This window comes from Heterodontus francisci, chromosome 2 (genome assembly GCF_036365525.1).
Source record: "Heterodontus francisci isolate sHetFra1 chromosome 2, sHetFra1.hap1, whole genome shotgun sequence".
In the NCBI taxonomy this organism is placed as follows: Eukaryota; Metazoa; Chordata; class Chondrichthyes; order Heterodontiformes; family Heterodontidae; genus Heterodontus; species Heterodontus francisci.
In genome coordinates, this window is record NC_090372.1 from 52,264,062 (window position 1) to 52,290,136 (window position 26,075).

At 43.5% G+C, this 26,075-nt stretch overlaps 1 protein-coding gene across 1 annotated transcript in view; it reads left to right on the forward strand.

Annotated features, from left to right (window-relative positions):
• The window catches only part of elovl2 (ELOVL fatty acid elongase 2), a 288,551-nt gene that overhangs the window by 180,013 nt on the left and 82,463 nt on the right, over nt 1-26,075 (forward strand). Inside the window, exon 3 of the mRNA XM_068058357.1 lies at nt 7,643-7,830. Coding sequence (XP_067914458.1) covers nt 7,643-7,830 — 188 coding nt within the window. The remainder of the gene's footprint in view (nt 1-7,642; nt 7,831-26,075) is intronic.

Sequence of the window (26,075 nt, forward strand, 5' to 3'; positions counted from 1 at the left end):
AAAGTCCTCATCAGAGAACTCCTCTTTGCTGACGATGCTGCTTTAACATCTCACACTGAAGAATGCCTGCAGAGTCTCATCGACAGGTTTGCGTCTGCCTGCAATGAATTTGGCCTAACCATCAGCCTCAAGAAAACGAACATCATGGGGCAGGATGTCAGAAATGCTCCATCCATCAATATTGGCGACCACGCTCTGGAAGTGGTTCAAGAGTTCACCTACCTAGGCTCAACTATCACCAGTAACCTGTCTCTAGATGCAGAAATCAACAAGCGCATGGGTAAGGCTTCCACTGCTATGTCCAGACTGGCCAAGAGAGTGTGGGAAAATGGCGCACTGACACGGAACACAAAAGTCCGAGTGTATCAGGCCTGTGTCCTCAGTACCTTGCTCTACGGCAGCGAGGCCTGGACAACGTATGCCAGCCAAGAGCGACGTCTCAATTCATTCCATCTTCGCTGCCTTCGGAGAATACTTGGCATCAGGTGGCAGGACTATATCTCCAACACAGAAGTCCTTGAAGCGGCCAACACCCCCAGCTTATACACACTACTGAGTCAGCGGCGCTTGAGATGGCTTGGCCATGTGAGCCGCATGGAAGATGGCAGGATCCCCAAAGACACATTGTACAGCGAGCTCGCCACTGGTATCAGACCCACCGGCCGTCCATGTCTCCGTTATAAAGACGTCTGCAAACGCGACATGAAATCGTGTGACATTGATCACAAGTCGTGGGAGTCAGTTGCCAGCATTCGCCAGAGCTGGCGGGCAGCCATAAAGACAGGGCTAAATTGTGGCGAGTCGAAGAGACTTAGTAGTTGGCAGGAAAAAAGACAGAGGCGCAAGGGGAGAGCCAACTGTGCAACAGCCCCAACAAACAAATTTCTCTGCAGCACCTGTGGAAGAGCCTGTCACTCCAGAATTGGCCTTTATAGCCACTCCAGGCGCTGCTTCACAAACCACTGACCACCTCCAGGCGCGTATCCATTGTCTCTCGAGATAAGGAGGCCCAAAAGATAGTTCCTCCTTCTCACTAGACCCTATGTTCCCCAACATTTCTGGGAGGTAATTTATGTCCCTCTTTGTGAAAACAGAACCAAAGTATGTATTTAATTTGTCTGCCATTTCTCTGTTCCCCATTATAAATTCCCCCATTTCTGACTATAAGGGGCCCACATTTTGTCTTCACTAATCTTTTTCTCTTCAATAATAAAAACATAACTTTCTTGCTCTTGTACTCTATGCCTCTATTCATAAAGCCCAGCATACTGTATGCTTTATTAACCGTGCTCTCAACCTGTCCTCCCACCTTCAATGACTTATGCACATATACATCTAGGTCCCTCCAGCACCCCCTTTAGAATTGTACCCTTTATATTGTCTGTCCATGTTCTTCCTACCAAAATGAATCACTTCACGTTTCTCTGCATTGAACTTCATCTGCCATCTGTCTGCCCATTTCACCAACTTGTCTATGTCCTTTTGAAGTTCTACACTATCCTCCTCACAGTTCACAATGCTTCGAAGTTTCCTATCATCTGAAAACTTTGAAATTGTGCCCTGTACACCAAGATCTGGTCATTAATATGTATCAGGAAAAGCAAGGTTCCCAACACTAATCCCTGGGGAAGTCCACTACAAACCTTCCTCCAGCCTGAAAAACATACATTAACCACTGCTGTTTGTTTCCCCTTACTCAGCCAATTTCATATCCATGTTGTTACCGTCCCCTTTATTCCATGAGCTACAAGTTTGCTCACAAATCTGTTGTGTGGCACTGTATCAAATGCCTTTTGAAAGTCCATGTGCACCACATCAACAGCATTGCCCTCATCAACCCTCTCTGTTACCTCCTCAAAAAACTCCAGCAAGTTAGTTAAACATGATTTTCCCTTAAGAAGTCCATGCTGGCTTTCCTTAACTCACATTTGTCCATGTGACTATTGATTTTGTCCCAAATTATTTTTTCTAGAAGTTTTCCCACCACCAAAGTTAAACTGACTGGCATGTACATAAGAACATAAGAAATAAGAGCAGGAGTAGGCCATTCGGCCCTTCATACCTGCCCTGCAATTCAATAGGATCATGGCTGATCTGTAGTTGCTGGGCTTATCATTACACCCTTTTTTGAGCAAGGGTCTAACGTTTGCAATTCTCCAGTTCTCTGGCACCACCAGACTGAGAAATTATGGCCAGTGCCTCTGTGAGTTCCACCATCACTTCCCTCAGTATCCTTGGATGCATCTCATCTGGTCTTGGTGTTTTAGCCACTTTAAGTACAGACAGCCTATCTAATACTACTTCTTTTATCAGTTTTAAACCCCTCTAGTGTTTGACTTACCTCATCTTTCAACATTGCCTGGGTTGCATCTTCTTTGGTAAAAACAGATGCAAAGTATTCATTTAATAACTCAGCTATGCCCTCTTCCTCCATGGGTAAATCCCCTTTCTGGTCCCTAATCGGCCCCATTCCTTTTACCACCCTTTTACTATTTATATGCCTTTCAAAAACTTTGGGATTTCCTTTAATGCTAGCTGCCAGTCTATTTTCATGATCTGTCTTTGCTTCTCTTATTTGCTTTTTCACTTCCCCTCAGCCTGGTTCTCAATAGTAGTTTTTACCTGGCATCTGTCATAAGCACACTTTTTCTTCTTTATCTTAATCTCTACCTCTTTTGTCATCCAGAGAACTCTGGATTTGTTTGCCCTACTTTTCCCCTTCGAGGGAACATACCTTGACTGTGCCGGAATGAACTCTTCTTTAAAGGTTCATCTACAGGTTTTCCTTCCAGCTTTTGACTCCAATTTATTCATTCTCAGCCCATTGAAATTGGCCTTCCCCCAGTTAATTATTCTTACCCTGGATTGCTTTTTGTCCTTTTCCATAGTCAGCCTAAACCTTATGATACAATGATCACTATCTCCTAAATGCTCTCCTACTGATACTTGATCCACTTGGCCCACCTCATTGCCAAGAACCACGTATAGCAGTGCCTCCTTTCTCATTGGACTAGCAACATACTGTTGCAGAAAATTTTCCTGAACACACTGTAGGAACTCTTGCCCCTCACTGCCCTTTACACTGCTGTTATCCCAGTCTATTTATTTATTTAGAGATACAGCGCTGAAACAGGCCCTTCTGCCCACCGAGTCTGTGCCGACCAACAACCACCCATTTATATTAATCCTACATTAATCCCATATTCCCTACAACATCCCCACCATTCGCCTACCACCTACCTACACTGGGGGCAATTTACAATGACCAATTTACCTATCAACCTGCAAGTCTTTGGCTATGGGAGGAAACCGGAGCACCCGGCGGAAACCCACGTGGTCACAGGGAGAACTTGCAAACTCCTCACAGGCAGTACCCAGAACTGAACCCGGGTCACTGGAGCTGGTGACAACAAAGTTGATCCTCCAATGGAAGCTGCTTCCTTTATTGCACAGGTTATTATCCTGAACCACCCTGGACAAATATGTGCTGACTATGCCCCTGTACTGGATTGTCATACTGCCCACATTGCCTGCAAGTTTAGGGAGTTGAAAGAGAAGATAGATCGTCGTTCCAGGCAAGAAGTTGGAAGATTGCCCCAAAGCTGTGAAGTCTGGAGATGCAGCCATTGTAGAGATGGTTCCAACCAAGCGCATGTGTGTGGAGAGCTTTTCAGAATACCCACCTCTAGGACGTTTTGCTGTCCGTGACATGAGACTGTGGCTGTAGGTGTGATCAAGTCAATTTCTAAGAAGGAATCTTCTGTGAAAACTACCAAGGCTGCAAGTAAAATATTAAAGAAGTGAATATCACCACTGAGCCCTAGCATTCAGCAAACCCTGTTGAGACTGACATCACGAAAACACTAACCACTGTGCCACTGTGTGGCTCCATGGTTGGTCTATGGCTGATATAATTAAACTCCACCATTATAAATAACCTGTAAATTTTGCACCTCTCTAATTTCCTTGCAAATTTGTTCCTCCACATCCCACAAGCTGGTGGCCTATAGACAACACTGAGCAATGTCACTGCACCTTTTTAATTCCTTAGCTCTCGCCAAATTGACTCTGCCCTCGACTGCTTTGGGACATCCTTTTTCTCCAGCACTGAAATGCTCTCCTTGATCAATACCGCCATCATTTCCTATCTTTCCTGAATACCTTGTATCCAGGAATATTTAACACCCAGTCCTGCCCTTCTTTGAGCCAGGTCTCTGTTATAGCCACAATATCATATTTCTACATGGCAATCTGCACCTGTTCCTCACCAGTCTTATTAACCGCACTCCGTGCATTCACATATATGCACATTAACCCTGATTCAGACTTTATTACTTTGTCCCTTACTCTGACCCCACCAATAACTTTCTATTCCCTACTCTAGTGCTATCTGTCTATCTCTCCCAGTATTCTGTGCTCCTTGGTATTCCTCTCTGATACTTGCTCCTGGTTCCCACACCCCTGACAAGTTATCAGTTTTGCTTCCCTCCAATCTGAGATCCCTGTCAGATTCCCATCCCCCTGACAACTTGGTTTATACCCTCCCCAACAGCATGGGCAAATCTGCCTGCGAGGATATTCCTCCCAGTCCTGCTAAGATGCAACCCATCCAACTTGTACAGGTTCCACCTGCCCCAGAACCAGTCCCAATGTCTCAGAAATCTGATGCCCTCCTTCCTACACCAGTTCTCCAGCCACGTGTTCAATTGCTCAATTCTCCTATTCCTATGCTCACTTGCACATGGCACTGGGAGTAATCCTGAGATTACTGCTTTTGAGGTCCTGCTTTTTAATCTCCTTCCGAGCTCCCTAAAATCTGCTATCAGGACCTCAACGCCCTTCTTACCTATGTCATTAGTACCAATGTGGAACACGACTGGGTGGTTTTATTTTAATTTAAAAAAGTCAACAGATGAAACTCTCCTTGGAACAAAGGCGGTGGAGGGGTGCCACCACCACCCGGTAAACGGGACCTGGAACAAGCAGAAATCAGCAGCCGCCAGCCTCTCAATGTGGCTGTTCACCCTCCCCCAGAAGAATGTCCTGCAGCTGCTCTGTGACATCTTTGACCCTGATACAAGGAAGGCAACACACCATCCTGGAGTCATGTTTACTGCCGCAGAAATGCCTGCCTGTTCCCCTAACTAACAAGTCCCCCTATCACTACTGCTGTTCCACGCTTCTTCCTCCCCTGTGCAGATGAGCCACCTGTGGTGCCACAGACTTGGCTGCGACTGCTTTCCTCTGAGGAACCATCACCCTCACCAGTATTCAAAATGGAAAACCAATTAGCAGGTGAGATCATATCAGGGGACTTCTGCACTACCTTGCTGGCGCTCTCACTGCCTGGTGACCACCCATTCCCTATCTGCCTGCAGGCTTCTAACCCGCAGTGTGACCACCTCCCTAAACCTAAATAGTCCTCTGCCACTCGCGTTCTGAAACCTGGAGCTGAAGCTTCTGCAGCCAGTGACACTTACTGCAAATGTGTTTGTCTAGGACACATGGTGCATCCATGACTTCCCACATGTCACAGGCTGTACATTCCACTCAGCAGAGCTGCCCTGCCATACCTTAACTTTACAGACTATTTATTATAAGTAGAATAGCTTACCAGTTACTCACCAACCAGCTCTTTCCACTGCACCGAAGCACCGAATACTGGAGGGTTAAAAAAGTAGCAAAAAAAGTAGAAAAATGGAGCACCTCCTCCCCCTTCCCCGAATTTGCCACTCACCAAACGCGGAACTCTACACTCAGCTTGCAATCTGCACACTGTACTGACCCACTGGACTGCAGCAGTTCAAGAAGGTGGCTCACCACCACCTTCTCAAGAGCAATTAGGGATGGGCAATTAATGCTGGCCCACCCAACGATGCCCACATCCCATGAACAAATAAAAAAAAAATCACACTCCTGACTTATGCCTTGTAGATGGTGGAAAGGCTTTATTGATTCACTTGCCACAGAAACCCCAGCCTCTGACCTGCACTTGTAGCTACAGTATTTATGTAGCTGGTCCAGTTAAGTTTCTGGTCAATGGTAATCCCTAGGATGTTGATGGTGGGGGATTCAGCAATGGTAATGCTATTGAATCTCAAGGGGAGATGATTCTCCCATGTAGGAGATGGTCATTGCCTGGCACTTGTGTGGCATGAATGTTCCTTGCTACTTGTCAGGCCAAGCCTGAATGTTTTCCAGGTCTTGCTGCATGCAGGCACAGATGGCTTCACTATCTGAGGAGCTGCGAATGGAATGGAGCACTGTGCATCAGTGAACATCCCCACTCCTGACCTTATGATAGAAGGAAGGCCATTGATGAAGCAGCTAAAGTTGCCCCTGGAACAGCCAGGCCGACTGTGCACTCCACTTGTCAGACCCCTAAGAGTTAAGATCAAACCCCAGGGATTCCTGATAATCTTTCCCCTTTAATTTCTATTTAATGCAAAAACTTACTTATCCAGCTCCTGTGATTGATATTGTGATATTGGATCTTGGAATACAGAGTAGAACTTCAAAATTTTCCAATGAAACCAAACTTGGAGGAGTGGCAAACAGCGAGGATGATGCGAATCGCCTGGAACAGGACAAAGATAGGCTAGCGGAATGGGCAGACAAGTGGCAGATGGAATTTAATACAGAAAAGTGTGAGGTGATGCATTTTGGCTGAAGGAATAGAGTGAGGCAATGTACTTAATGGCACTGTTCGAAAGAGTATGTAGGAATGGAATGACCTAGGGGTGCATGTGCATTGATATTTGAAGGTGGCAGGACATATCGAGAGAGTAGTTAGCAAAACATATGAGATCTTGGGCTTCATAAATAGAGGCATTGAATACAAAAGCAGGGAAGTTGTGCTGAACCTTTATAAAGCTTGGTTAGGCCACAACTATTGTGTCCAGTTCTAGTCAACACACTTTAGAAAGTATGTGAGGATCCTTGAGAGGGTGCAGCAGAGATTTACCAGAATGGTTCCAGGGATGGGGGATTTTAGTTACAAGGTTAGGTTGGAAAAGCTGGGGTTGTTCTCCCTGGAGCAAAGGAGATTGAGGGGAGATTTGATAGAGGTGTACAAGATTCTGACAAGCTTAGATAAGGTAGACAAGGAAATACTGTTCCCATTAACTGATGGTACAAGCAACGGAGGGCACAGGTTGAAGGTTTTGGGTAAGAGATGCAGGGGGAATGTGAGGAAGAACTCATTTACGCAGCAAGTGGTAATGACCTGGAACTCGTTGCCCATGAGGTTGGTGGAAGCGGAAACAATCAACGACTTCAAAAGGAAATTGGATGGGCACTTAAAGGAATTAAACTTGCAGGACTATGGAGATCAAGCGGAGGAGTGGGACTAACTGGATAGCTCCGTGGAGAGCAGCATTGACTTTGGGCTGAATGGCCTCCTGTGCCATAAATGACTCTATGGCTCTATATTCAAGTATTCCTACAGATTTTGAAGGGTCATGGAATTAATACAAAAAATGCAAATTCAACCAACTAAACAATCATTTCTTTCTTCTTGATTAATTTCTGAAATGACTGTGGAAGGTTTTGGTTGCACTTTTTCCAGTATATTTAGTGTATAATATAGCAATTGTTAAACATAGGGATCCAGATCTGATGTGATTTTCCTCTTCATTTTTAGATCCCAGGGTTAGAGGATGGCTTATGCTGGATTCTTATTTACCTACCTTCCTCCTTACACTATTCTACCTGTTCACTATATGGCTGGGAACAAAGTATATGAAGGAAAAACCTGCATTCTCACTCAGGATTCACTTAATAATATATAATCTTGGAGTAATGCTTCTCTCGCTGTACATGTTTATTGAGGTAAGATTTAACTCAATGTCCATATTTAGTTAAATCTGAATGAACTATAGAAATTCATTTATTGATAGTCTCATTTGTTTTGCTCTGAATCTTGACGTAAGACCATGAGGCACAATTTACAAAAACGTATCTTTGATGGACCTTTGGTCTAAAAATCTTTGGAACTGATCAGAGAGAGTCAGCATAGATTTGTAAAGGACAAGTCATGGCCAACAAACCCAGTTGAATTTTTTGAAGATGTGACTAATGTGGCACATAAGGGAGGGTATGTGATGTTATTTATATAGATCTCCAGAGGGCATTTGATTAAGTTTTCACATACAAGACTGCTAACAAAATGAGAGCAGAAGAAATTAGAGGAAATCTATTGACATGGTTAGGGAATTGGTTGAGAGCTAGGAGATGGACATGTTCTCCAACTGGCAGGGCTGGACTACTAGTGATCCCCAGGGATTTGTACTGGGGTCTCAATTTTTCAATATATTTACGAACAGCTTGGAATAATGAATAGCAAGCCATATTGCCATATGGAGAGCTATAGATAAATCCCCAGGGCCTGATGGTCTGCATCCCAGAGTACTTAAGGAAGTGGCCCTAGAAATAGTGGATGCATTGGTGGTCATCTTCCAAGATTCTATAGACTCTGGAACAGTTGCTACAGATTGGAGGGTAGCTAATGTAATCCCACTATTTAAAAAGGGAGGTATAGAGAAATCAGGGAATTATCGACCAGTCAGCCTGACGTTGGTAGTGGGGAAAATTCTAGAGTCCATTTTCAAAGATTTTATAGCAGAGCACTTGGAGAACAGTGGTAGAATCGGACAGTCAGCATGGATTTACGAAAGGGAAATCATGCTTGACAAATCTATTAGAGTTCTTCGAGGATGTAACTAGTAGAGTTGATGAGGGACAGCCAGTGGATGTGGTTTATTTGGACTTTCAGAAGGCTTTCGACAAAGTTCCACATAAGAGATTAGTGTGTAAAATTAAAGCTTATGGGATTGGGGGTAGTGTATTGCGATGGACAGAAAATTGGTTGGCAGACAGGAAACAAAGAATAGGGATAAATGGGTCTTTCGATGCTAGGACCGCAGCTATTCACAATATATATTAATGATTTAGATGAGGGAACTAAATGTAATATCTCCAAATTTGCAGATGACACAAAACTGGGTGGGAGGGTGAGTTGTGAGGAGGATGCAGAGAGGCTTCAGGGTGATTTGAACAAGTTGAGTGAGTGGGCAAATGCAAGGCATATGCAGTATAATGTGGATAAATGTGAGGTTATTCACTTTGGTAGCAAAAAAGGAAGGCAGATTATTATCTGAACGGCTATAAACAGAGAGAGGGGAATATGCAATGAGACCTGGGTGTTCTGGTACACCAGTCGCTGTAGGTAAGCATGCAGGTGCAACAGGTGGTAAAAACAGAAAATGGTATGTTGGCCTTCATAGTGAGAGGATTCGAGTACAGGAGCAGGGATGTCTTGCTGCAATTATACAGGGCCATACCTGGAGTATTGTGTACAGTTTTGGTCTCCTTATCTGAGGAAGGATGTTCTTGCGATAGAGGGAGTGCAGCGATGGTTTACCAGACTGATTCCTGGAATGGCGGGACTGACGTATGAGGAGAGATTGAGTCGGTTAGGATTATATTCGCTGGAGTTCAGAAGAGTGAGGGGGGATCTCATAGAAACCGATAAAATTCTAACAGGACTTGACAGGGTAGATGCAGGAAGGATGTTCCTGATGGTGGGGGAGTCCAGAACCAGGGGCCATAGTCTAAGGATACGGGGTAAACCATTCAGGACTGAGATGAGGAGAAATTTCTTCACCCAGCGAGTGGTGAACCTGTAAAATTTGCTACCACAGAAAGCAGTTGAGGCCAAAACATTGTATGTTTTCAAGAAGGAGTTAGATATATCTCTTGGGGTGAAGGAATCAAAGGATATGGGGGGCAAGCAGGAACAGGTTACTGAGTTGGATGATCAGCCATGATCATAATGAATGGCGGAGCAGGGTCGAAGGGCCAAATGGTCTACTCCTGCTCCTATTTTCTATGTTTCTATGTTAACACTAAGTTAGGTGGCACAGTAGTAAATAGTGTAGATGGAAGCAGAAAGTTTCAAAGGGACTTTGATCGATTAATTGAGAGCAAAACTGACAGATAGAGTTCAGCATGGAGAAGGATAAGGTCATTCACTTTGAACCTTTCTTTTTCTTTTGGGCCTCCTTATCTCGAGAGACAATGGATACGCGCCTGGAGGTGGTCAGTGGTTTGTGAAGCAGCGCCTGGAGTGGCTATAAAGGCCAATTCTGGAGTGACAGGCTCTTCCACAGGTGCTGCAGAGAAATTTGTTTGTTGGGGCTGTTGCACAGTTGGCTCTCCCCTTGCGCCTCTGTCTTTTTTCCTGCCAACTACTAAGTCTCTTCGACTCGCCACAATTTAGCCCTGTCTTTATGGCTGCCCGCCAGCTCTGGCGAATGCTGGCAACTGACTCCCACGACTTGTGATCAATGTCACACGATTTCATGTCGCGTTTGCAGACGTCTTTATAACGGAGACATGGACGGCCGGTGGGTCTGATACCAGTGGCGAGCTCGCTGTACAATGTGTCTTTGGGGATCCTGCCATCTTCCATGCGGCTCACATGGCCAAGCCATCTCAAGCGCCGCTGACTCAGTAGTGTGTATAAGCTGGGGATGTTGGCCACTTCAAGGACTTCTGTGTTGGAGATATAGTCCTGCCACCTGATGCCAAGTATTCTCCGAAGGCAGCGAAGATGGAATGAATTGAGACGTCGCTCTTGGCTGGCATACGTTGTCCAGGCCTCGCTGCCGTAGAGCAAGGTACTGAGGACACAGGCCTGATACACTCGGACTTTTGTGTTCCGTGTCAGTGCGCCATTTTCCCACACTCTCTTGGCCAGTCTGAACATAGCAGTGGAAGCCTTACCCATGCGCTTGTTGATTTCTGCATCTAGAGACAGGTTACTGGTGATAGTTGAGCCTAGGTAGGTGAACTCTTGAACCACTTCCAGAGCGTGGTCGCCAATATTGATGGATGGAGCATTTCTGACATCCTGCCCCATGATGTTCGTTTTCTTGAGGCTGATGGTTAGGCCAAATTCATTGCAGGCAGACGCAAACCTGTCGATGAGACTCTGCAGGCATTCTTCAGTGTGAGATGTTAAAGCAGCATCGTCAGCAAAGAGGAGTTCTCTGATGAGGACTTTCCGTACTTTGGACTTCGCTCTTAGACGGGCAAGGTTGAACAACCTGCCCCCTGATCTTGTGTGGAGGAAAATTCCTTCTTCAGAGGATTTGAACGCATGTGAAAGCAGCAGGGAGAAGAAAATCCCAAAAAGTGTGGGTGCGAGAACACAGCCCTGTTTCACACCACTCAGGATAGGAAAGGGCTCTGATGAGGAGCCACCATGTTGAATTGTGCCTTTCATATTGTCATGGAATGAGGTGATGATACTTAGTAGCTTTGGTGGACATCCGATCTTTTCTAGTAGTCTGAAGAGAGCACGTCTCTTTGATGGTTGTTAAATGATGGGAAGCTCAGAACTGTGGAGGAGCAGAGAGATTTAGGGGTCCAAGGGCAAAAATCACTAAAAACTCACACATAGGTACAAAAATAATCAAAATGGCTAATAGAATCATAGAATGATGCAGCATAGAAAGAGGCCATTTGGCCCATCATACCTGTGCTGGCGAGCCGCCTTAAACAGTGTTCAAATCACACGCAGCTTCCACAGTGCAGACTGCGACATCGACCACTCCCTGGTGTGCAGCAAGGTTAGACTCAGACCAAAGAAGTTGCATCATTCCAAGCAGAAGGGCCACCCTCGCATCAACACGAGCAGAATTTCTCACCCACAGCTGTTACAAAAATTTCTAAATTCACTTGTAACAGTCATTCAAAACACTCCGACAGGGGATGCTGAGACCAAGTGGGCCCACATCAGAGACACCATCTATGAGTCAGCTTTGACCACCTACGGCAAAAGTGCAAAGAGAAATGCAGACTGGTTTCAATCTCATAATGAAGAGCTGGAACCTGTCATAGCCGCTAAGCGCATTGCACTGTTGAACTACAAGAAAGCCCCCAGCGATTTAACATCCGCAGCACTTAAAGCAGCCAGAAGCACTGCACAAAGAACAGCCAGGCGCTGCGCAAACGACTACTGGCAACACCTATGCAGTCATATTCAGCTGGCCTCAGACACCGGAAACATCAGAGGAATGTATGATGGCATGAAGAGAGCTCTTGGGCCAACCATCAAGAAGATCACCCCCCTCAAATCTAAATCAGGGGACATAATCACTGACCAACACAAGCAAATGGACCGCTGGGTTGAGCACTACCTAGAACTGTACTCCAGGGAGAATGCTGTCACTGAGACTGCCCTCAATGCAGCCCAGCCTCTACCAGTCATGGATGAGCTGGACATACAGCCAACCAAATCAGAACTCAGTGATGCCATTGATTCTCTCGCCAGCGGAAAAGCCCCTGGGAAGGACAGCATTACCCCTTAAATAATCAAGAGTGCCAAGCCTGCTATACTCTCAGCACTACATGAACTGCTATGCCTGTACTGGGACGGGGGAACAGTACCACAGGACATGCGCGATGCCAATATCATCACCCTCTATAAAAACAAAGGTGACCGCGGTGACTGCAACAACTACCGTGGAATCTCCCTGCTCAGCATAGTGGGGAAAGTCTTTGCTCGAGTCGCTCTGAACAGGCTTCAGAAGCTGGCCGAGCGCGTCTACCCTGAGGCACAGTGTGGCTTTCGTGCAGAGAGATCGACCGTTGACATGCTGTTCTCCCTTCGTCAGATACAGGAGAAATGCCGCGAACAACAGATTTGCTTCCATGACATTGCTTTCATTGATCTCACCAAAGCCTTTGACCTCGTCAGCAGACGTGGTCTCTTCAGACTGCTAGAAAAGATCGGATGTCCACCAAAGCTACTAAGTATCATCACCTCATTCCATGACAATATGAAAGGCACAATTCAACATGGTGGCTCCTCAACAGAGCCCTTTCCTATCCTGAGTGGCGTGAAACAGGGCTGTGTTCTCACACCCACGCTTTTTGGGATTTTCTTCTCCCTGCTGCTTTCACATGCGTTCAAGTCCTCTGAAGAAGGAATTTTCCTCCACACAAGATCGGGGGCAGGTTGTTCAACCTTGCCCGTCTAAGAGCGAAGTCCAAAGTACGGAAAGTCCTCATCAGGGAACTCCTCTTTGCTGACGATGCTGCTTTAACATCTCACACTGAAGAGTGCCTGCAGAGTCTCATCAACAGGTTTGCGGCTGCCTGCAATGAATTTGGCCTAACCATCAGCCTCAAGAAAACGAACATCATGGGACAGGACGTCAGAAATGCTCCATCCATCAATATTGGCGACCACGCTCTGGAAGTGGTTCAAGAGTTCACCTACCTAGGCTCAACTATCACCAGTAACCTGTCTCTAGATGCAGAAATCAACAAGCACATGGGTAAGGCTTCCAATGCTATGTCCAGACTGGCCAAGAGAGTGTGGGAAAATGGCGCACTGACACGGAACACAAAAGTCCGAGTGTATCAGGCCTGTGTCCTCAATACCTTGCTCTATGGCAGCGAGGCCTGGACAACATATGTCAGCCAAGAGCGACGTCTCAATTCATTCCATCTTCGCTGCCTCCGGAGAATGCTTGGCATCAGGTGGCAGAAATGTATCTCCAACACAGAAGTCCTCGAGGCGGCCAACATCCCCAGCTTGTACACACTACTGAGTCAGCGGCGCTTGAGATGGCTTGGCCATTTGAGCCGCATGGAAGATGGCAAGATCCCCAAAGACACATTGTACAGCGAGCTCGCCACTGGTATCAGACCCACCGGCCGTCCATGTCTCCGCTTTAAAGACGTCTGCAAACGCGACATGAAATCCTGTGACATTGATCACAAGTCGTGGGAGTCAGTTGCCAACGTTCGCCAGAGCTGGCGGGCAGCCATAAAGACAGGGCTAAAATGTGGCGAGTCGAAGAGACTTAGTAGTTGGCAGGAAAAAAGACAGAGGCGCAAGGGGAGAGCCAACTGTGCAACAGCCCCGACAAACACATTTCTCTGCAGCACCTGTGGAAGAGCGTGTCACTCTAGAATTGGCCTTTATAGCCACTCCAGGCACTGCTTCACAAACCACTGACCACCTCCAGGTGCATATCTATTGTCTCTCGAGATAAGGAGGCCCAAAGAAGACCTGTGCTGGCTATCTAATTAATCCCATTCCCCTGTTCTTTCCCCATAGCCCTGTATTTTTTCCCCTTCAAGTATTTATCCAATTCACTTTCAAAAATTAATTTTGAATTTGCTTCCACCACCCTTTCAGGCAGTGCATTCCAGATCTTCATGTTGCCTCTTGTTCTGTTGCCAGTTACCTTAAACTGTGTCCTCTAGTTACCAACTCTTTGACCGCTGGAAACAGTCGCTCTTTATTTACTCTATCAAAACCATTCATGATTTTAAACACCTCTATCAAACTTGGCCTTTACTTTATGGAGGCTGGAATTCAAAAGTGTGGAAGTTAAGTTAAAGTTATGTAAAGCTCTGGTTAGATGGTATTTAGATTACTGCACACAGTTCTGGTCACTACACCTCAGCAAGGATATATTGGCTTTGGAGGGGTTGCACTGCAGATTCACCAGAATGATATGGGTTGCATAGACTAGGCTTGTATTCTCTTGAGTACAAAAGATTAGGGGGTAATCTAATTGAGGTGCTTAAGATGAATTAAAATAGGCTTGATGCAGAGAAACTATTTCCTTTGGTGAGGGAGTCCAGAAGAAGGGGGAGTAATCATAAAATTAGAGCTGGGCCATTCAGAAATAATTTCCAGAAGAACTTCTTCACACAAAGTTCATGGAAATCTGTAACTCTGTTACCCAGAAATGCTGTTGAGGCCCGATCAATTGAAAATTTCAAAACAGGATTGATAGATTTTTGTTAGGCTAGGATATTAAGATTTATGGATCCAAGGTGGGTAGATGGATTTAAGATATAGGTCAGTCTTGATCTAATTGAATGGTGGAACAGGCTTGAGTTCATTAGCCTACTTCTGTTCATATGTTCCGAGAATATCAAAGACTCATTTGCAATAATTGTAAGTTTCTCAGAAATGACTATGATGCGCTCTACAGTTGCTGCCCATGTGATGATTTATGGCTATAAACCTACACATATGGTTTATAAGGGGTCAGTGACTGCTTAGGTCACTTTATTTAGAGGTCACTGATGAAGCCAAAGGGAAAGCCCACTGTCCAGAACTTCCTGTGAGATGCAACTTTGGGAGCTAAAAGGGAAAATCTGAATATGTAAAATGTAAGTTGTTTTTACATATTATAAATTAACAGATGACCTGGGGTGGATTTTGGAACTGTGAGGAGTAAATTAAGATCAGCAATCCAAGTTAATCAGAATTTCGCTGTTTGTTAGGCTGAAATGCTTTACTTAAGGCTCGGAGAAGTTCAAATTAAGTTTTGTTATGTCGAAAAGAGTTTATCCATTTTTCAAAGTCTTTGATTTAATTTGCATGTCACTACATCTAGCTCTTAGTTCTCTGGACTTTGGCCATTAGCATCAAACTACAGCATCTGATTTATGGTGAGTTAAACCATCCAACAATCTCTACCAACCAGGCCTCAGCCCTACCATTCAAAGATGCTTTATATCATTACACTCCCAAAGCCATCGACAAGGTACAAGTCAGGAGTGTGATGGAATATTCTCCACTTGCCTAGATGAATGTAGCTCCAACAACACTCAAGAAGCTCAATACCATTCAGGACAAAGCAGCCTGCTAGACCATCACCCCATCCACCACCTTTAAACATTCACTCCCTTCACCACAGAAACCCAGTGGTAGCAGTGTGTACCATATACAAGGTGCACTGCAGCAACTTGTCAAGGCTCCTTCAACAGCGGCTGTGACAATGAGATCCAGTGACGGTATCTCTTCGTCTTCCCTATCTTCTTCCTCTACTGCTGGACAAGTTCCAGTTCTTGAGCATCTGAAATTAAAAAGGGACATGGATTGGGTTGTGGTGAAGGGAATGGAGGCAGTAAGAAGTGCATGTTTGCACTCCTGCAGGTTCCAAGTCAAAAAACTTTGAGATGAGGGAGAAGTGGAATGAGAGAAGGAGGATTAGGTATATGGATATCCTCATCATTAATTGCTTCAGCCCTACCAGTGACCACAGCCTCAGCGATGACCTTTCACATGATACCCAACACTGTCTCCTACGTGGGGGTTAAAACATGCAGGCACGCTTCTTCCCCTCCAGTTCTTTCCTACTGCCTCCTGTTATGCGCCACCTTCCCTGCAAGAAAGGGGGAAGTACATCAATGCATATGAGGAGCACATGGACTTCTTTGTCTCTAAGACTGAGCACATCTGATCAGCTGCTTCTGCCACTTTCTGCTCTTCCCCTAGCCCACTCGGTCAAACTGTCCTCTAAAGATCTCCGCTGCCATAGCCCTGAACTCTGGAATCCTTCCTATTATTTCAATCTATTTCCTATTTCCAGTTTGCTACCATATTTTTATGTACCCTAATTTTTATGTAACTAGACCTATGTAACTTGAGCCCTCCCTGAGTCCATTTGCATGCGCATTTTGGCTGCCGAGCCCATCAATCTGTTTTCAAGTTTGCTCTTTCTCTTTAACTTTTCTCTTTATCCCTCCTCGGCTCTCTTCTATTGTCATGCCTCCTTTCACTTCTCCACTCCCAGGTACTCTGCCCTCACACTTCCCTACCACAACCCTTCAGTACTCCTCACCTTCTTGCTCTCTTATCACCATCTGAGGCTTGACTCCCTATTAGATAAGCTTACAGCTTCCCTCTGTTCCTCTCTTGGCATCCTCCGATGGGCTAATTGAGGCACTCGTCAATAGTTCATTATGAGCAGCAACCCCAATTGCCCCATCCCACACTCTCATTGACCTTTCCACCCAATGCATCCACTGGCAGCTAATCTTGCCAATTTTCTTCCAGTCCAACTCACCCTTCTCATTGCTGACCCTGTGGACTCTACCAGCGGATCATCTCTCACTACCCCTCTATGCATCTCCCTCCAGAATGTCTGTTCACTTGTGAACAAGGCCCTTGCCATCCATGGACTTATTGTGGATGATTGTATTGACATCATTGCCTCAACGGAAACCTGACCGAGGGGTGATGACACCTTGCCTCTAATGAAGCCTCCCTGCCTGGCTATATCTTGCGCCAACCGCTCAGATGTGCTGACACTTGGCACATTTTAGATGTTGGGATAGAGGAGGGATATGCATGTGATGAGAAAACGGCCACAAGTGCGCAGGAACCAGAGTGGGAGAAAAGGATCACTCAGGTGCTAGCTCGCTGGAATACAAGATCACACATTAATTCTGCTGCAGAGGACTCTGATGAAGACTATGATGTCGCACTGTAGAAGAAGGCTGAAAGCACTTTGAATGGAAACCTTGCCGGAAAGCCTGCGATCACAGACTTGGTGGGCCAAAGGGCCTGTTTCAGTGCTGTATCTCTAAATAAAATAAAAAAATAAATAAAATGTCAAAGAGCTTGGAGGAGTCCAGTACCAACTTGGCACAGGGCTTTGTGCAGAGCTTGAGGTCCATCCTTTCCATTGTGTTCCCTAAACACCCGCTGTGGATATGGCCTCCTGCTGAGAGCCCTTCTCCTCCCTTCCTCCTCTTCCCTCTCCTAGCAGCTTGTCCTGCTCTGCGTGGCCTTTCTTCATTCTCTTCGTCATGCTCAATTCCAAGAAGCAGGCCTGCTAGGCCATCCATGTCAGCAAGTAACTAGTTTCAGCACAAGCCTTTAAGGCAACAACAAAGTACTTCAGCATCAGCCAGATCACTCCATGTAGACCATTGAACCTTTAGAGAAATATGGAAAAGCTCACCAAAACATGTAGAATTGCACCAACAATCAGAAGAAATAATCTTTTAAGTAGTTCATGACCCCTTCAAATAGAACTGGTGGAGTAGGGTTTGGGGGGGGAATGTGGTCCTTCATGCCGCTTAACATTGTGTTCAGCTGTGCAAGGTTAAGAAAGGGCATTTGCTGGAGCATGGAGCTCAAAAATGACATCAAAGCAGCATTGCACACTGGTTTACATCATGATGTGTTTGCTCTGCATGTTGCAAGTGGTTGTTAGGTGTGTGCATGCGCAAACCCCTTTACAAATATGGCTATCTGGTGAACTTGTAAATCTGAGTTCTTTTTGCCTTCAGTCTGGTTCAGTAAATATACTGAGTCGGATGTGTAGGTAAAATCAATTACTTTATTAGTCGGCTGACTTACTCTAATACAACGACATTGACTCCACCAGAGTCTGTCGGGTCCACCAGAGTAAGTGTTGTTCGTGATACAGATACTACTGTTTATACATTAAGATTCATGCTACACCCCCTTGTTTAACCAATCAGTGTGGTACAATTTAAATTTCAACCAGGTGATAACGTGGAGTACATTTGTTACTGAGGTTAACAATACCCTCTATTCTCAATACATACTTGTTACTAACATAATATTGTTTTGCATCAGCAAGATAAAAGAAAACAGACAAGCAAGATAATTAGCAAAAGCAGAGGTATGAGAAACAACATTCTGGTTTCGCTTCCCACAATTGTCATGAGTCCTGTGATCCTGTTATCTTTATCAAGTTGCAGCCTGCAGTAACACCAAGCAGTAGTCGTATCTTATACGAGGGGCCGTATATTCCTTATCATCACTCACACAAGGATGGACAGCATGTTTCACAGGAGTCCATTTGTTTCAAACCACAGGGAGTCACACAATCAGGCCATAAAAGAACCGATGTCCTTGCAATTACCAGTGTCGGCTAGTCTTTGCAATCTCACACTCTCTGCCTTTACTTTTAACTATTTCACTGTGGTTTCTGCCACTTAAAATCAAAGCTTAGCAAAGCTACTATTCCTAACTTGGCTATATTTCCCATTAAGCATAGGGCCATGCCTTTCTGCTCACTTCCACATTCCCCCCCTTTTATCATTCTATGATAACCTTCTCTCTACTGATCAACTTATATATGATTATATGCATATATATTCACTGGGATGATGTGGATTTATTTATTCAAATAATACTTAAACACTACTATAGAATAAAAATGTTCAGCAACTGCTGAATCAGAAGGGTAGGCTGAGCCACCCTCAAACAAGGGGGCGTGTATTAGCCTGGTCAGTATGTTTTTCATTCTAACTGTTCCCTAGGATTGTCATGTCTGGGTGATAAGAAGAGTGCTGTTGAAGTACAATGTCTCTCTCTCTCTCTCTCTCTCAGCCGCAAGGCCAGGTTGCCTCTGCAGCCCTGAAGTTATGAAGTCATTTCTGATAAGCTGTTCCTCCCTGCAGCACTGAAGCTAGCTTGTTAGCAGTACATGATTGATTAATTGTTTCATCTTAAATGTTCCCATATAATTCTGTTCTTAAAAATTCTAAAATCTAAATTCTGTTCTCACAGTCCCTAAATTCTGTTCTCACAGTCCCCCCTTTGATTCTTCAAAACATTTTAAAAAGTCAATCTCTTGATCCCACCTAGGTGTCTTTAATGGTCTCTATTTGTTTAGTAACAGCCTTCAACACCCAGAGGGGTCACACTCAATATGTTGCCTGCTTGTGCCACAAGAGGGGCCTGCGGGAACTCTGTAAAGGCATAAGTTTTGCAGGGGCTTCAACTACTTGCTTACAAAATAAAAGGTGGTACACTTGTACAATTACAATTTCATTTGCAAAGCAAAAGCATAAGCAGTGTAATATTGAAGAAAGCACAATTTAAACATCACTATTACATAATCAATCAATTGTGCGAACATAATACAGTCGCAATTTCATTCTTAGAGTATACTGATCTTTCAACTAATTCATTTTAACAATATATGAATAGGTTATACATTTACCCTTGTGTGGCATAACTAATTGCCTATCCATTTATAGAGTAAGTTCGAATACTGATTGCCTGCTGTCCAACCTGTGTTCATATATCCTCTTACATTGCCTAATTAATTTCTAAAGTTGCCAAATTAAGTAGGTCACATATAACACCATGATACCCCAAACCACTATCAGGACATGGGAGATAATTCTAAACCAGGGGTGTATCTGCACGTCTGACCCCCAGTTCCATAAGTCCTCCTGCCAGGTAGAATCATTTATCTCGTCAATCTCATCTTGTTGCATCTTCGACTGTTGTTCCAAATTGTAGTACACTACAGCAATGACTTCTAGCTGCTGTCTCTCTTTACCCAAGCATGTGGGCAATGGCTGAATAGTCAAATTCTCCTTAATACTTTCTGTCACAGTTATTGTTTCTGTCTTTTGCTTATGTATCTGTACCAACTCCATCTTCCCTACTCGGGTTGGTATTTGTGGGTTGAACCAAAATGTACTATTGCTCACCGGACAAGTCCGTTTATGTCCATACTGGTACTCCTTCGCTGTGGTGGTTAAGCGATATCTCCCCTTTCCCATATAGGCCACATGGGTTAGCTCTGACAATGCTTTCCTAGTCTCCATGGTGTAATTTACAGTGGCATTAAACCCACATTTTGATTCTGCCGTTTTATATTTAGGATGAGGACGTATGCCCACCTGGTTTTCCAGACTACACTCAGACAATGGACAATGTTGTTCCAATTACCTCTTTTCCAATTTCCATAACATAGGGTAAAATATCATTGTATTTTATGTAATCTTTTCCCCTTATCGCTCCTGTATTTTCTACTTTGTATAATTGCATCCCTAACTTATCTCTCAGAATTACAGGTATTCCCAACACGACTCCAATACTCATAGATCCTGTATTTACACATTCCTGATCTTTCCATACTTTAAGTTTTCTGGTTTGGCACCTGGTAATTTTATCATTTGTGTGACTAGTTAAGTATTCCAACTGGGTGTCATTGATCCAAACTGGCACCTGTCTTGCATCAATTTGCCTCGAATTTTCTCGAATTTGTTCTAACATTCACGAACTGTATGTACTACAAACATAGAACATAGAACATAGAACAGTACAGCACAGTACAGGCCCTTCGGCCCACGATGTTGTGCCGAACCTTGAACCTACTCTAAGATCAAACTAACTACCTACCCTTCATTCTACTATCATCCATGTACCTATCCAAGAGTCGCTTAAATGTCCCTAATGTATCTGCTTCTACCACCACCGCTGGCAGCGCATTCCATGCACCCACCACTCTGTGTAAAGAACCTACCTCTGACATCTCCCCGAAACCTTCCTCCAATCACCTTAAAATTATGCCCCCTGGTGATAGCCCTTTCCACCCTGGGAAAAAGTCTCTGGCTATCTACTCTGGAGTTCAGAAGAGTGAGGGGGGAATCTCATAGAAACCTATAAAAATTCTAATAGGACTTGACAGGGTAGATGCAGGATGTTCCCGATGGTGGGGGAGTCCAGAAACAGGGGTCATATTCTAAGGATAAGGGGTAAACCTTTCAGGACTGAGATGAGGAGAAATTTCTTCACCCAGAGTGGTGAGCCTGTGGAATTTGCTACCACAGAAAGCAGTTGAGGCCAAAACATTGTATGTTTCACTCTCATTATTTGAAATGTCACTGTTCACTAATATTATATGTTACTGGTTACTAAAATAATATTTCTTGGTAGACAAATTGTCTCCCTTGCCTTTGCTCTGGTTTTCATCCTCCTTCACTGCACATAGCGCCTGTATGAACGGCAAGCTAGTATGCCCCATATTATGGCCAGTATTAACTGTATTTTACTATGGAGGCACCGGTATTGAATCCGGTAGCAACGTCATTAACTATCCCTCTCCTTGTCCTATAAAGTTGATTCTGACCTCGAAATCTGACGGCACCCATGGCATTGGCAGCCTGCTGCATTACAATCTTACTTAATACACTATACATATTTCTTGCCTGTTCCGTACAATATCCCGGCATTTGCATCCCTGAGATATTGACCAGGACAGGCACAATCTCATGTTTAACATTATCATACAACGCTTCCCTTGGGCTCGATGTACCCACACACGTCCATGTTCCTTTCAACTTTCCTTATCATCTGTTGCCCAATGGGAGGGGCACAAATAATTCCAAAGACACAGCTCTCAGTTACCCCGTCCCCTTTCTGTCTGGTCACGCAGTTAGCACGGTCATCTGTGGAATACCGTACACACTTCCCATCCAACATGTTGTGCAATGCCCCATAGTTCATATCGTCCATATTAATACTCCTTTCATTAATCCGTTGTGCATCCATTACCGGGTCTTTGTTCTTCCTCTCCGGATATTAGCATCAGGCCCCACAGCCACTGCAGTCCGGTTCTTTCCCATTCACCACTAGTGGTTATATCTGTAATTTAAACACACTGCCCTGGTGGTCACCAGGTGTTAGTACTTGTCCATGTTGTGAGTATCCCCTGATGAGGGATACATGTCTACCTGTGGGGACCGAACATGTCCTGGGGAATCCAGGAGTTAATTTATATTCTTATCATCTCTACTCTTTCGAAATTATCCATATGGTCCCGTTGTGCTCGGGTTTCGTTCCCCACAATCCTTGCCCAGTTAGTAACCCATCTAATAATAATCCAAATGCCTATCAATACTACCATTATTCCCTTGATTATATTTTTTCAGTTGGGACCATGTATTTCTATCGGCCCTTCCCTTTACCATTACTTTGTCTCCCACAACAGGCACCTTTGTCTGTTCCTCTATCATGTTTCGATAGAACCTCCTGCCTCACCTTGTGCAGTTGTCTGTACAGCTCCTTCACAAATCTTTAACCCTTTCTCTTGCGGGTCCTATTTCCTCACGACCTGCGACGACATACCTTGGCAGTCTCATCACCCTTCCTATCACCGTATTCATCAAGTCCTTTCCTACTTTAGCTACACCACTCTGTCCTTTTTGTTCCTTTTTCAAAATATCCTTTACTAGCTGACTAAGAGTTCTCACATTCTGGTCCACATTTTCCAAATCTATAGTATTGACAATTGAAGTTCCCTTATTAAGGACTGTGGCTGCGTCATCCACTAAACTATGTTTATGTATCTTTCCCTTTATTATTCCCTCATTACCAAATTCCTGTCTCAGCAATTGTTACAGTAATACCTTGTACAACTCTCGGTTCTTCTCAGGGCACCAGTCAGGTAGCTGGATATCTGAGATATTCAATATTACCCGTACCAACTCAAGCTTTATGTTATCATATACAATTTTATTAGTTTTTATTATCGCAAGTCCATTTTCTGGTCCTGTAGTCAAGGCCGGGCAAGGGAGACCAGTCACTTGTGGCTGTTGGGTCGTAACCTTACTCGTTAGTAATTAAAATGTGGGGGTAATCGTGGTGATTGCAGCTTGTTGTCCGTTTAATAAATTTTGAGTGCTGGTTTGATTTTTGTCTCCTTCTCTTGTACACCCCCCAATTATTTTGACACAAAAGGTCCCTGGAGGGCTTTTGCTGTCAAAATCTGACACACCTGGTAGATTAAATTGTCCACTAAAATAAAAGCAAAATACTGCAGATGCTGAAAATTGTCTCATTGATAAAGATGCTGTGATATTTGATGTCTGCAATTAAGGTCTTAAATTCTCAAAGCTGCTGGATCTCTTGCTGTGGCATCAATTCTCACATGGCCTGTCGTCACCTGCTTAAAAACAACCCACAAAGAATTCATTGTGGCTCTGCCTCTGAGCCCAATGGGTTAATTTGTCCACTTCTATCTGTCAATTTAGAAATTTAAAATTTAACAATGTCCAATATGTATAAATTTTACTTTCAGCAATGCAAAATTATGTGGTGGGTTAAATGGAAAAACAGCAGCTGCAGCGGGGGTTTTTTTTTCCAAGGTGCGGAGCAAAATCGGCTCAGCTGCGTCACTTTACAAAACCTTTTTCTTCTCTGATCGGAAAAAAAAACCACACTCCATTTTAATCTATTTTTTTTCAATCCTTTTGGTATCCTTAGGGTTGCTCGCCTTTGAAGTTGAAAATGCCACAAATGCTTCCATTGCTTTCCAAATAACAAATCACATCTGCACACTTACATTGGTATTCCACTGTCGTGCCACATATTCTGAACTCTCAGGTGATGTTATCAAAAGATCAAATATCAGCAGTGAGGAAAAGGGGGGGGGGGGGGGGGGTCGCTGGTGGTGTCTGTCTGAGATCTTTGCTTACCTCCCCCTGCAGGGTCCTGATGTCTCAGGTTATGCCAGACTTTCAACTGTAGCCCTCTTAAAAACTCATATCTCCAAGAGAAAACTATCCATTGCTAATCTTATCTACACTTTACTGACTTTCACTGGAAAATTCGAGGCTTCTTGGAAATTAGCTGTTTATTTCACTATTTGTTTATTCCCAGAATTCCTTTATTAGCGCTTGCATCAGCCAGATCTGATTGCCAATTCCCATTAATTATAATTCTATTTCATTTTGAGCCCTGGAGAACCTTTACCACTAATATTAATAATTCCTTAAAGCAGAAACCAAACATTTCCATTTGATTCCAGACATTAGTGTATATTGTTTATGTTTTTTTTTACCTTAGATGACATTTTAATTCCTTAAATAACTTGCCAAATTAAACTGGATTTTTGACATCTCAGATTATTCAAAATTCAAATAACAGTAAATTTCCCTTTGAATGCTTTAAATAAACACTCATATCAATTAAATTTTGTCTATTGATTCCAATTTCTTATGCCCAGACTCGGTTGTACTTTTTGTACGTTAAAGACAGAAGTGCTTGCAACTATCTCTCCTGCTCAAGCACTTTGTCTCATTGATAAGGATGGTTGCAGCAGGGTTAATTTCTTGCTTGTCTCCAAGGGGGCGGAGCAAAGCATTCTCCGCTGCGCCGCTTTATGTAACCCTTTTTTTTAATGGAAAAGAACTAAACTCCTTTTTAAATGTTTTTTTTTTATCCTTAGGATTTTCAAACAACAAAATCTTTAGTAACATTATCAACTTCAAAGGAAACCATCTCCATCAGGAAAGACAGCATTTTAGATTAAACTCCAATTGTTTCCAAACTTATTTTTCATCTTTTATAAGAGGTTTCTAATCCAAGGATTTTTTTTTTTAACAAAGATGACTCCAAATTCCAATTCATTGCAATAATATTTAAAAATCAAAACTGCCAATGTTATATGAGTGAGTCCTCTGTCCGGAACTGAAGACTCCTCCAAAACATGACAATAAACTTGAAAGTTTCATTGTAGCAACAAATGAAATTTCCAGTTCTTCAACTTAAACAGGTCAATTAACCTTAACAGTATTAATTCAATTCAGACTTATTAACTTATACTACTTATTAACTACACACAGAACAGAATAGCATTTGCTTATTTTAAAAGATAGGTAAATTATGTCATTTTCTTGTTCTTCAAGCGCCTTTCAAATGACTGTAATAAAACCAAAAACTAAAGAAAAAGTTATTTAACATTCTTATAACAAAAGACTTAACACCAGCTTTTTAAACAGAATCTTTCCTATATCTCCTTTGTTTATCCATCTCTCCCTTAAACCAATATTCAATCTTTTAACATTTGCTGCTTAAAAACAGTCAGTAAAACATGTTTTCAAGTTTAACTCCAAAAAAACTAGAACAGATTTTAAACTGGGACTCCAATTAAAGCAGGAGTTGTAAACTTCAAATAGGATTTCTGCCAAACATCTTCAGACCTTCAAGGCTGAAGCTTATCTCTTAAAAAATTGTTCATTGCCTTTTCACAGTTGCAAAACCAACTTTTAAAATAAAAATAAAATTTTAACTTAAAATATAATTCAATTTTATATCCCATTCCTGGGTGTACAACACTAAATCGAAATGAACACACTCAACAATCACTTTTCACATTCATTCAATTCCAAACAACTTCGAAAATTGATTTCTGTAATGGGTTACGAATTCAAAATACCGAATCTCTTTCAAAATTCCCTGTCCCGATGTCAAGGAACAGGTTCAACTAATTCACAACCAAAACATGACTCAAGGTTCCCACAAAATATACACTTGTAAAAATAGAAAAAGTAACAGACCCATTCTCTCATCATTAAGGCCAGACAACAAAGAGTTAACGACAGTCAGTTTTACAGAACACAAGTTGTACAGAACACAAGTTGTACATCCCAGACATTCAATTCATTCGCGGAAGCTTCCAACATTCTCACATTCA